This window comes from Pieris napi, chromosome 19 (genome assembly GCF_905475465.1).
Source record: "Pieris napi chromosome 19, ilPieNapi1.2, whole genome shotgun sequence".
Classification (NCBI taxonomy): Eukaryota; Metazoa; Arthropoda; class Insecta; order Lepidoptera; family Pieridae; genus Pieris; species Pieris napi.
The window spans coordinates 2,601,910-2,614,451 of record NC_062252.1 but is presented as its reverse complement, the minus strand read 5'-3'; the positions used below and the strand labels follow the sequence as shown (position 1 = coordinate 2,614,451).

General features: G+C 45.7%; 1 protein-coding gene across 2 annotated transcripts in view; it reads left to right on the top strand.

The window, feature by feature from the left end:
- The window catches only part of LOC125059080 (fat-like cadherin-related tumor suppressor homolog), a 35,352-nt gene extending 23,812 nt beyond the window's left edge, over positions 1 to 11,540 (top strand). For both annotated transcript variants that reach the window (XM_047663281.1, XM_047663280.1), the window contains 11 exons: positions 35 to 491; positions 913 to 1,230; positions 2,205 to 2,363; positions 2,885 to 3,153; positions 3,929 to 4,357; positions 4,469 to 4,690; positions 4,833 to 7,286; positions 7,385 to 8,450; positions 8,768 to 9,073; positions 9,254 to 9,379; positions 10,174 to 11,540. In XM_047663281.1, coding sequence (XP_047519237.1) covers positions 35 to 491; positions 913 to 1,230; positions 2,205 to 2,363; positions 2,885 to 3,153; positions 3,929 to 4,357; positions 4,469 to 4,690; positions 4,833 to 7,286; positions 7,385 to 8,450; positions 8,768 to 9,073; positions 9,254 to 9,379; positions 10,174 to 10,292 — 5,925 coding nt within the window. In that variant the 3' untranslated portion in view covers positions 10,293 to 11,540. The remainder of the gene's footprint in view (positions 1 to 34; positions 492 to 912; positions 1,231 to 2,204; positions 2,364 to 2,884; positions 3,154 to 3,928; positions 4,358 to 4,468; positions 4,691 to 4,832; positions 7,287 to 7,384; positions 8,451 to 8,767; positions 9,074 to 9,253; positions 9,380 to 10,173) is intronic.
- Positions 11,541 to 12,542: the final 1,002 nt, after the last annotated feature.

Below are 12,542 nucleotides of genomic sequence, written 5' to 3'. Positions count from 1 at the left end.
CATATTTTGATAGTTTTTTATATTACGATTACAGGTTAAGGCATACGACGAAGATGGTGGCGAATACGGCAGCGTAACATACTCGATCCCGTCGGGAAAACTGCGGGAGACCTTCTCGATAGATGCAGCCAGTGGCGCTTTAAGCGCACGTGTACCACTTGACCGCGAGGCGCGTGCCGAATGGGACGTGCCCGTGCTAGCGGCGGACGGCGGTGGCCGCATACGTCAGACCAGCGTGCGCGTACGCGTGCTTGACGTTAACGACAACGCACCCGAATTTCCACTGCGCGAATATCGTGCTTCCGTGCGAGCTGACCGGTCACCGCTTGCTCCTTTTCTCACACTGTCAGCCCGCGACGCTGATGCGCCTGAACACGCGCGCCTCGAGTATTCGCTTTATGAGCGTGGTTCAGAAGCTGAGGTGACCGGCCTTTTCGCCGTCGACCCTCTCACCGGCGCGTTGGCCTTCGCACGTAACGCCTCTGGTTTTGGTAAGACCTTTTTATTGTAAAAATTATATAAATTCTAAATTTATATCGCTATTCTTAGTACCTTTGCTCTTTGTTCTAAAAGTTATGATTGTATTTTTCTGTTTTCGTGATGTTACTCTGCATGTTTTGTTTCCAAAGTAAGGTTTTCTTTAAGTATATATTGTTAGTGTATAAAATAATAAATAGATAAACGAATAATTAGGCAACTTAAAATACACATTCCCACATTTTTTATTCTTTTATTTTTGAAATATTTCCGAAACTAAATGTATTTAAATTAACATAAGACCACTCACTATTAAGCTTTGTGTGTGTTCTTGATTTTCATTTTTCTTATTAAAATTTTTCGCTAGCTAGCTAATAGGGCACCATGGTATTTCATCCAACTTGTATGGTTCTTAAAAATAAATGTTACCTGCAGCGGGACGCAGCGTGCAAGTTTGGGTGGTGGCGCGTGATGGCGGAGGGCTGACGGGTGAGGTCGGTGTGCAGGTGGCTTTGCTGGCTTCCGGCGACTCCGCCCCTCGGTTGGCGCAACCGCCACCCGACTTATTCCTACCCGAGGACGCTACGCCGGGAACCCTTATTGCTCAACTGCGTGCTCCTTCTGGCCCTCTGCCACGCTTACGTCTCGCCCCCACTGCCCGAGCTGACGAACGTCTCTTCACGCTCGACTCTGATGGACGTTTACTGCTCGCCGCCCCGCTTGACAGAGAGACTGCCCAAGACCATATTATCGGTGAGTATCAACAGGCTTTTGAATTTCCTATATTCTCATTCATTATGTCACTAAGTCCCAAGTGCAGAGTAAGGCATTTTTACATTTGTTTTACACATATTTTTATGAATAGCTGTTCGTTATCGCTTTATGTGAGCCCTACAATAATGATTACTCTGAAAATTGAATTAGACATTTGGTTTTATACTTATTTATTTATTTATTTAGTTATAAGCCCACAACATCACACACAGTCCTAAGTCCACCAAATATTTCACAAAATCCCACATCTAAAATGTGTGACAATTAATGCAAGCATAAGTTTCTCAGTAAAAAAATCAAATAAAAAATAAAAAAAAAACACAACTAAAACACACACGACAATGCAAGCACACATTAAAATAAAATCAATTTTTTAACATAAACATAAAATAAAATTTTCAACAACTATGGCACTGTGCAGAAAAAAAAGAAAAATCATCAGAAAAACAGCGAAATTAGGTTCTAGAAAGGCACCCCACAATGCTTTCTCTAAAACCGATCAGCCCACTACCGAATATATCCAGCTCTGGATACGCTGTGTTCAATTTGTTGAAATCGCGAAGAATTCGAACGAGAGGTGCCTGAACTCCTAGGTTGGTTTTGGCAGATGGAATTTGGAATATATTGTTGATTTTAAACCTAGGGAATGAGTAAGGGACGACAAATTTGATTTCCTGTAAGAGGTCACTGTTCTGTAAATGGTTGTTGAGCAATTTATACAAGAATGTAACACCGGCACAAGAATGTAACACCGGTATACTTATCGAAACAATGTAAATAAAGACAACTAGAAAATGCTGCAAATATTAAGGTTACACTGGCACAATCTATTTAAATTTATTGTAACCTTCTATTTATCAATTTTTCATTATTATTCTATGCAGGTAAAAAATATGTATTTTATTATGTTGGAAATAAAGATTTCTAATAGACATATTTATATCGTGTTTAAGGAATCATCGCTGAAGGCGAAGGCAGTCCAGCACCAGGCACGCTCGTCCAGACACGGCTGCACGTACTCGACGTAAATGAGCATGCGCCGCAATTCCACTCTCAACCATACATGTTGCACCTCGCAGAGAATACACCGCCGCACACTAGCCTTATCCAGCGTAAGTACTTCAAATATGAAACAAAAAAGTGCGTGCGTACAAAGTACACATGCCAGAAGTGAAACTTCTTTGGCAAACTAATTTTTAAATCTTGTTCATATTTATACAAATCTAAACTTTAGATTTCCGAGACTTAGAGGGAGGGAAAAAGGAAGATATGTTAGGAATTTAATGAATTTAATTGTCATTAAAATATTTAGTGTCGAAAATTAATACAAATTTAACGTTTTAAATTTATTTCTTCGATAATAAAAACACGTGGAATTTTAGAATCATTTCAGTCATTTGAGAATTCAATAAATTATTTTGCATAAAATACTAATATGTCATAAATTCTATTCACGAAATTTTAATTTTAAAAATTGAATTTCTATTCGCGCTTCTCACTCTTTCTCAATCGGTCTCAATCGCTCTCTCCCTTTTTTCGACTAAAACTCTGCACATCTTGGTATACTAAATATATTTTTCGTAACTAATAAGTTTTTTAACAATACTATTGACAATGATTTGATGCTGAACAGTGATGGCGGATGACCCAGACGCGGGGTCGAACGGCGAGGTACGGTTCTCTCTGGAGAGTTCGGAAGAGGTGCCTTTCGCAGTTGAGGCCGGGGGATGGGTGCGCGTGACGGGACCTTTGGACCGCGAATCGCGCGCCGAGTACCGCTTGCCTTTGCGCGCCTCTGACCAAGGGGCTCAGCCGCGTTCAGCAAAGGGTGAATTAATTGTGCGGCTGCTAGACTACAACGACTGCCCACCTGTCTTTACTCAGGAGGTTTATGAGGCTGAGGTATTTATTGTTTTCTTACCGAAATTCCACCCGTATTTGATGTCTGATAACTGAGCGTTTTTAAGTTCACTAAAGGAAAGTTTCAATTTCAATTAGATGTATCATAAATGCTGTATTATGTGTATTGTATATCAGAATTATCAATTAATTATGTTTAACATTGTAGATTTTTATGCTTTTGCATTACAATAGAATATAAACTGTGATATTTCATTCCGTAGAATTCTGACATTTTATAAGTGTTGCTACTAAAAAAGTTCTCCACCAAAAATGGACAATCTTAACTCATTTGAGGGCAATACAAAATAAACTGCTCCGTTTACATACAAAAAGGTAAATCTAAATATTTATTTACTCAAGTGACCGTATGAAAAGGGACGTAATTAGCACTCGCCGTAAAACCACTTTTTATGTGGAGCACCGCAGTTAATAAAATGGATACATCCACTAACAAATAAAATGTATGTATAGACTCAGATGTTCAGACTCGTATTGAAATTGAAAAAGGTGCCCGGCCAAAAAGGTTTGTAATCTCTGACATGTCAAAAATTGTAGCTGTCAGAATTCTACGGAATTCAAAATCAGAGTATATTCACTAGGAAGATCTGTGTTCAGTTGATATTTTATTTTTTTATTTTATTTTATTTATATCTGTGGTCTCGGTAAGGATACCGTCTATCTTTTGATACAAGAGCGTGAAAATATGAAAAAATATATGCACTACCTTACATAACATAAAAATTTAGCAATTTAAAGTAAGTGTATATGGTTATAGGTTCGCGAGGACGCAGCAGCAGGCACTGTGGTGGTACGTCTGGCTGTGCGCGACGCGGATATCACAGCTGGTACACTGGCGTACTTCGTAGCGGAAGGCGATATACGCGCGCGATTCCAGATACGCGGTTCGGGCGAGCTGTTTGTGGCGCGTTCGCTCGACCGCGAAACGGAAGCCGCATACACACTGCGTGTGGCGGCCACAGACGGAAAATTTACGGCATACGCCACGGTGCGCGTATCTGTGCTGGACGTCGACGACAACCCGCCTTACTGCCTGCGACACAGATTGCGGGCCCGATTGCCAGAAGATGCACCACCGGGTACGCGCGTGGCTGAACTGCTAACGCGCGACGCCGACGAGCCACACAACGCGCGTCTACGATTCTTCCTCACCGGGGAACATGCTGAACACTTCGCCATTGATAAGGTACGTCTGCTTACTAACTAATCTCCAATTTTCCTGCTGTCAAAATTGGGGAAAGGTAAGGATAGGAATCCTTCTCGGATATATATGTTAATAAAAATTATATTACTGTAGGAAACCGGCGTGGTGACTGTGGCAGCCGCACTGGACAGAGAGACGGTAGCACGATATGAGTTACGTGCGCAGGCGCAGACTCGCGATCGACCTGAATGGGGCTGTGGCGCAGAACTACAATTAGCCCTGGATGATGTCAACGATAATGCTCCTCGCTTTGCCGCGCCTCTCTACAGCGTCACCTTGCCCGAGGATGCCGCACTCGGGACGCTTGTAGCTAAGGTTTGTTATTGCTTGCTTCTTGAAAATAGTATCTATGTTATCGAATTATGCCAAACTGGCTTTCAAAAAGCTGGGTGTATTGCGTTACTGCTAAGCAATATTTCCCTAATATGTATATATCGTTAAAATAATTTGATTCCAGATCCATGCTACGGACGCTGATCTCGGTGAAAACAGTTCCGTCAGATATTCTTTCATTGAAGAGAATGAATTCTTTGAGCTCGTTCCGGAGACTGGTGTGGTGACGTTGCGAGCGACGCTCGATCGTGAGACTCAAGCCGAGGTTAGGGCCGTCGTTCGCGCCGTTGACGGTGGACGACCGCAGCTCAGCGCCACCGCCACACTGCGCCTTACCGTCGCCGACGTCAACGACAACCCACCCGAATTCGAGTTGCGCCAGTATGCGGCCGCCGTGCCCGAACTGGACGCTCCCGGCACCCAGTTGCTGCGCGTGCGCGCAACTTCACGCGACGCCGGTGTAAACGCTGACGTCTATTATGCACTTGTCGCCGGCGACGGCCGCGATGACTTTACACTCGATCGGACCACCGGTGTGCTGTCCGTCGCCCGTCCGCTGGATTACGAACGACGCCGCGAATACTTCCTGACTGTGCAAGCCGTCGACGGCGGCGCGCCTCCGCTTAGCGACCACGCTACTCTGAACATCACCATTTTGGACGGAAATGACAATGCGCCATCATTCTCACAGTCGTCGTACACGGCGCGAGTGCGCGAGGACGCAGCACCTGGCACTCGTGTGTTGCAGCTCATCGCCGACGACGCTGATGCGGCTGATAATGGTCGCATCTCCTACTCAATCGCGCGCGGCGGTGAAGGCCATTTCGCGATCGATCTCGACACCGGCTACTTGTCAGTGCTAGCGCAACTAGACCGCGAGACCACGTCGCACTATGTGCTCGAGGTGCGCGCGACCGACCGGGGGATACCCGCTCTAGAATCGACGGCGACTGTCGATATCGAAGTCATGGATGCCAATGATAACCCACCTTTGTTCGCTCAAAACAATTACTCTGCTGTCGTTCAAGAGGACAAATCATTGGGACATCCAATACTAAAGTTCGTCGTGAGCGATGCCGATGCGAGCCCCAACGGAGCCCCGTACACGTTCGATATACAAACGGGAAACGAAATGGGCGCATTTAGAATAGAGCAAGACGGCTACTTGCGTTCAGCCACCCGATTCAACCACCGGATAAAAGACCGCTACATCCTACAAGTGAGAGTGTTCGACAACGGGACGCCCCCTCTTTTTTCTGATGCGTGGGCGTATATCCAGATCATAGAGGAGTCTCAGCACCCACCCGTGGTGACGCCTCTCGAGGTGGTTGTCAATTCGTACCTTGACGAATTTCCGGGCGGCGTCATTGGTCGTGTGTTTGCTTCTGATCGCGACGCTTACGATTCACTTCGCTACTCCTTGGCGTCGCCAAACGGGGCCCCCTTCCCGCTGGCCGGCCTTTTCGACGTTGACGCCGCAGATGGAACACTACGTGCAGCCCCCCGCCTCGACGTGGGGGACTATCGAATCAATGCGACCGTCGATGACGGAAAGTTTCGAGGCTTCGCTATTGTTAAAGTTTCCATCGTCCTAATATCAGACGAGATGCTTGCGCAGGCAGTTGTGGTGCGTTTCCGAGAGGTGACCGACGTGGATTTCATCCTAAGCCATCGCAAAGGTTTCATCCGAGCCGTCCGAGAGGCGACCGATTGTGGACCTGGCGACGTAATTATACTGAGCGTGCAGCCCGCCGAGGACGGCGGAAGGCGACAGAAGAGACAAGTCGCGCAAGACCTAGACGTAGCGTTCGCCGTGCGCGAGCCGGGCGGGGATGGATTGCTGGCGGCCGATGCGCTCCGGCGTCGACTGCACGCGCACCTGGAGCGCCTCGAGGAACGTAGTCGTCTCGTAGTGGAGGAGCTTTTACGCGCGACGTGCGGCGGCTGCGTGCACGGCGTATGTGTCGAGCGCCTACACCTACGCGCGGCGCGGCTTCGCGTCGTTGCCGCCGACGTGTTCGCTCTCGTTGCGCCGGCACACGAGCTTCGCGGGGAGTGCACCTGCGCAGCGGGCTACACGGGAGAAAGATGCGAAGCGATCGCAGCAGAGGTTACGTCGTCGATTCCATCGGACGACTCCGCCGTGGCGGTCCTACAGTTAGGCGGCGACGGGTATCTGGCGTATCGCGTTGAAAGGGGCGTGGTAGAAGGTGCGCGACTTCTTGACGATGAATTGGTGCTGTCGCTGCGGCTGCGTACTCGCGCTCCTCGCGGCACGCTGCTGTGGGCCGGCGGGCGAGTAGACTTCTTGATACTGGAGGTGGTGGAAGGAACGATTCAGGCGCGCTGGGAGCTCGGCGCGGGAGAGGCGCGCTTGCGGGCCGGCGGGACCGTAGCGGACGGAGCATGGCACGAGGTGCGGTTGGAGCGTCGCGGTGCCGTGGCTCGCCTGACGGTGGACCGCCGATCGGCGCAGGCGCGCTCTCCGCCCCCGGCCGCCGTCTTAGACGTCCGGGCAGACCGGCTACTCTTAGGTGCCGCCCTGCAGAGGCACGTTCACGCTCTCGCACCGGAACAGGTACGCTTACTAAAAGGAGTATGCTTTCCGTGTGCTAAATGTTGCATTTTACGTTTACGGCGTTTATTTTGTTATACCACTTTCATAAATCGTTTCAGGTGACTTACGGGTTCCACGGCTGCATATCTGACTTAAAAGTGGGCGGATGGAGACTACCGTTAGAGGAGGGTGGCACATCACGCGACGGGCGAGTCCAACTAGTGCGCAGCGTCCGGGCGAAGGTCGCCCCCACCTGTGCACCTCTTCCACCTCCTGGCGCTTGTGCCGCCCAACCCTGCCAGCACGGCGGGACGTGCCGCGAAGTGTCATCCGGCTACACCTGCGACTGCCATGCGCGATACGTAGGCCGGGACTGCGAGCTGGACACGGACCCGTGCGCGTCGCAGCCCTGTCTTCACGGCGGCTTATGCTCGCCTGAAAGCGACGTTGCAGGCGGCGCCTCGTTCCGCTGCGCGTGCGCCGCAGGACTCGAGGGTGCGCGCTGTGAGCGCGGGCGTTGGTGCGCAGAGGGCGTATGCGCCCACGGCGGAGCTTGCGAGGAGGGCGAGTGGGGCCCGTCGTGTCGCTGTCGAGGTTACTACGGGCCTCGGTGCCAGTACGACGTAGACGAGTGCGCCGGCGAGCCGTGCCTCAACGGCGCGACATGTCTAAACGAGCCCGGGTCTTTCCGCTGCCTCTGCCCGCCCGACAAGACCGGAATGAACTGTGGTAACCCGCTCTACTCGGATGCCGTTACGGCCGGCGAGGCGGGGTCGGTTGACGGCCGGCGCGCTCTAGTCGCTGCGTGGCATTGGGTTCTCGATGCTCGCTGGCCTCTAGGCGCAGTGGGTGCTGTGGTTGCGCTGGCGTTGCTGTGTGGCGTAGTAGGTTGCGTTCGAGCCCGTCGAACTCGGCCTCCACCGCCGCCGCTCAACAGCGCTCTGGAGAAACCGCCGGTGACTAAACTATCGAACCTGGAAGCGGTGCGACGTGAACGCCCGGCGTCGTGTGCGGCGCCGCTCAACAACTTAGAGACGTTGCGGTCGTACGGCTCGGCTGGCGACGAGCTTGAGGGGCTTCCGCCTGATTATCGCCGCAATCTCAACCTCAACGTCGATTTGGACCGAAAGCCCTGGTCCGAGCAGATGCATCTGCATACCTTCGTCGACAATAAGATCTACAACGGTAAGAGACGCTAATCACTTACATGGTAATTTAAATCTAATAAAAAATATTTATTTATTTATTAAAAGAAGCTTAAACGTTAGCTTCAACAATATAAATTTATCTAAAAATTTTAGTGAAAATCGGCGCAATTCAATTAAAACCATGAATATGAATGAGTTTCTTGACATAACTTCGATATTCATTTTGCTAGAAACTACTAACTTAAATGTCATTACCAACCTTAATGTTAATTACATATGTTGAACATCGTTACGATGATATGCAAAGAATATGCTACATTTACCTAGTTCATAGACATTTCTTTTTATTTACAGATTTGAAGAATTGCAAACCACGAGTGCGCGCTCCATCTCCCGCGAGCACCCGTCGCGTGGCGGTAGGCGCGGCAGTCGCCGGCATGGGCGGTGACCTGGTGGGCGGGTACCACTGGGATTGCTCGGACTGGTGCGGAGGTGGAGCTCTCCCCGGCATCAGCGAGGTACCGGGGTCGGAGCGTCTCGACTCTTCGGAGCCGCCATCTCCGCTACGCTCTCCGCAGCCGCCCCTTCCGCCCCTCCCTCCACTACCGCTCGACACCGATTCAGCCCCGGAGGACTTCGAGTCGCATCCCTTTACGGACGGTGAGGCCTCAAAGTTTATCTTATCTATATTTAATCTACTTACTATCTTTAACGTGTAATCCTGTCACACAAAAGAAATGTTAAGTTTTTCTGCCTCTTCAGAAGATGCGGGATGTTGATAAAGATCTAAAAATAAATAAATGAATATAATGCAATATTCTCTAACTTTTATTTCTACAGCGTCGTCATATCTTCTAGGAGAGGAACTCGGGCTCACGAGCGAAGGTGAGGGGTTGGAGGGAGGCGGGGAATGCGTAACGAGAGTGCGCCGTGAAACGGACGCTCATAGCCTCATAACTATGCTCGGTGAGTTGAACTACTAAAATATTCGTTTATTTTTAAAACATTTTGTAGCGTTGTCTGTAGTGCGACTTCTAAGAACATTTTACAACAATAATTAGTCTAAATGAAATATGCAAACGGACACTAAGGACGCAGTTTGCCCCCGATACAAACAGATTTTTGAAGTTATACTTCTTTAGGCGCGTTATGTAAAATTGATGAGAGTGAAATTTTACGATGTGCGCGCACCGTGACACAAAATTAACAGAATGAAGTTGCCCACGGAAGATGCTACGGCATTGGACATAATTTGAAAACAACGTTCGAATAATAATAGAATTTATGTTACACTTAATGTAAGAGAATAATAATAAATATTTATTTATTTAATTTTCAAATGTAAACTGAACTTTATTGACTATAATGACTCCTTTTCCAGTCTTTGATTATTTGATTGTAATTAATTATTTGCATGCAATCAAAAACTATTTTTAATAATGCCATAGAAGCATAACTTCTTATGCGCGTATATAAGTACACGCACCCTTTTTTTTTCATAAACAGCGTACCGAGCGAGCAAATTTATAAATTATTTACTTACCTTCGCATTGACAAATAGATTTATAATATTTTTAGTTAATATTTGGCCCACGTATGCTGTAAATCAATAAATAAAATTGCAAAAAAATAGTAACCTTAGTTTCATGTCTCCTGAAGAGAAAGATGCATAATATACATCCAAAATAACATTACGTTCTTTAAATGAACTGGGTGGTAATTTAACTTAGAATTGAAGAACTATTATTTTCAATTTGCAGAGGAGAGACACTCGCTGTTAGGCGCGGGCGGAGGTTCGGGCAGCGAGCTATCGGCCCATCTATGCGAGTTCGAGGACTCAGACGCAGAAGAGGGTTCGCCTCGACACACGGCCGTGTGACAGCGGCGAGCGGCCTCCGAGCCGCCGTTTTCTCGCTCGCGCGCCCTCTAGCGCCAAATCTTCACTTCGTAGTTACGATTGCGCGCCATCTAGCGCCTTTAGTTGGCGCTATTGTACATTTGTATATAATAGAGTATTTAAAACAATGACTGAACATAGAAGTAATATTTTATAATACTGTATACTCTTTAACTGCTGAGCTTATTTTAATTGAAATTTCAATTGGAAGACGTGAATAGCTAGTATAATTTTATTTATAACACGTGTATTGGCAACATTTAATGCATTTAAATTTTTTTAATGAATTATCTCAAAATCCTCGATCAGTATTATAGCTAATAGCTCCGTTACCAGCTATATTATTGTATATAAATGTAATGTACATTCCAATACATATTCGTATGCCCATAGCAATTTAACAAAACACTGCAGAATATTTTATGAGAAATAAGTTAATATGATTGCGCAGTACCTTGATGTTGAGGTGTACAACACTAGGTTATTACGAAATAAAAACCTTTTTAAATTCTTCTTAATACTGTTTTTCACGCCATAGAATTGAACTCTATTCATATTGTAGTGACATCATATTCACTCATACATTATAATGTACTTATCTCTATATATATATGTTTTGCTGGTCTATATATATGGCCTTTCAAATACGACATCCAACCTGAACTAGACACGTTTCTGTGGCCTCCAACTCCTAACATAAAATTTTTCAGCGGAAAACGAATCAAAGACCTGTCGTTTAGATGTTTCTCTTCCATCCTATTTAGAATATATATTTTTAAATATACATTTATTTCGTAATAAACCTAATGTTATGTGGTTTGTGATGTACATAATGTAATATAAAGTATGGTATGATGTCTGTGGGCTGCGGGGTATGGGGGTGGGGGCTCTCAAAGACCCGTTTGCGCTAAAACTTTCTTACATAAATTTTCAGATTTAATGGCATAGCTAACATTCGTAAATGTATCGGTTAAAAACTATAAATTTTGCCTATTAACAAATCAATTTCCCGTAATATCAAAAGATATTTATTGAATTATATTATAAAAACTAAGATAGATTAGGGAGCGTTCAAGAATTTCGTAACGCAATTTGGGGGGAGTCTTTTAAAACGTTACAGTGCGTTACATGGGCGGGAGGGGGGTTATTTAAACAATAAAATCACAAAGGTATTACTTTGTTTAACATGATTGTGACATTAATGGTCACTTAAATGGTACGTAACGTTAAGGGAGAGGAGGGGGGGGGGGGGGTTTACAGAAAAACGTTATGGTGTGTTACATGGGGGGCAGGGAGCTTCTTAAATCTTAAAAAATTTCATTACGTACTTGAACGCTCCCTTAGGTTGTTAATGCGTTTTGGTATCCGGACCTAAATCGTTATTAAAATCAAGGTAATTTCTATTATTATTAAGTTGAACAAAGCGTTCTTTATGTTTAGGGCAAACGGGTCTAATTTATCAGTGATTTTTTAAAGGCCACCTCACACCCCGCTAGATCAACAAATTGGTGCTCTGAATATAGTTTTCATATCATAAGTTAAGGCATTTACAAAACTATCCTCTAGAATAAGGAATCTATTTTTATATGTGTACAGACTGTAACTATGTAATTGTGTGGCGACTGTTTGTGTGAACGATTGTTCGCGTTATAATTTATTAAGATAAGTTTTGACACGACTAATAAAGTATAAATTCAACATTGTATTTTTATTTACCATGTAAAACCTTTTACGACGATGTAAAAGGACTAGACATTCATCGTAAAGACCTAAGACAAAAAATAGACAAAATCAAAGATCTACAGAAATCTAAACAAATTACGGCAAAAGTATGCTGCTGTTTGAAGGAGCGCAACTATTAAGAGGCTGTCTGCGTTGATTACAGTACCCAAGGTGGGAAGGTGGGTACTGTAATCATCATAAGAGATTTTTGACGTGGTTTATGACTGACCATAAATTATAGATTTGTGTGTTTAATAATAATATTTTTTTGAATAATATGCTTGGACAATTCACACCAATTGACCTATAGTCCCATGCTAAGCTGATGAAGCTTGTGTTATGGGTACTAGGCAACGGATATACATACATATTATACATAGATAGACATATAAATACATATTTAAACACCCAAGACCTAAGCACAACACCAATTAATGCTCATCACATCGATGTGTGTCTCAGCCGGGGATCGAACCCGCCGGGGATCGAACCCGGGACCCATGCATTCGC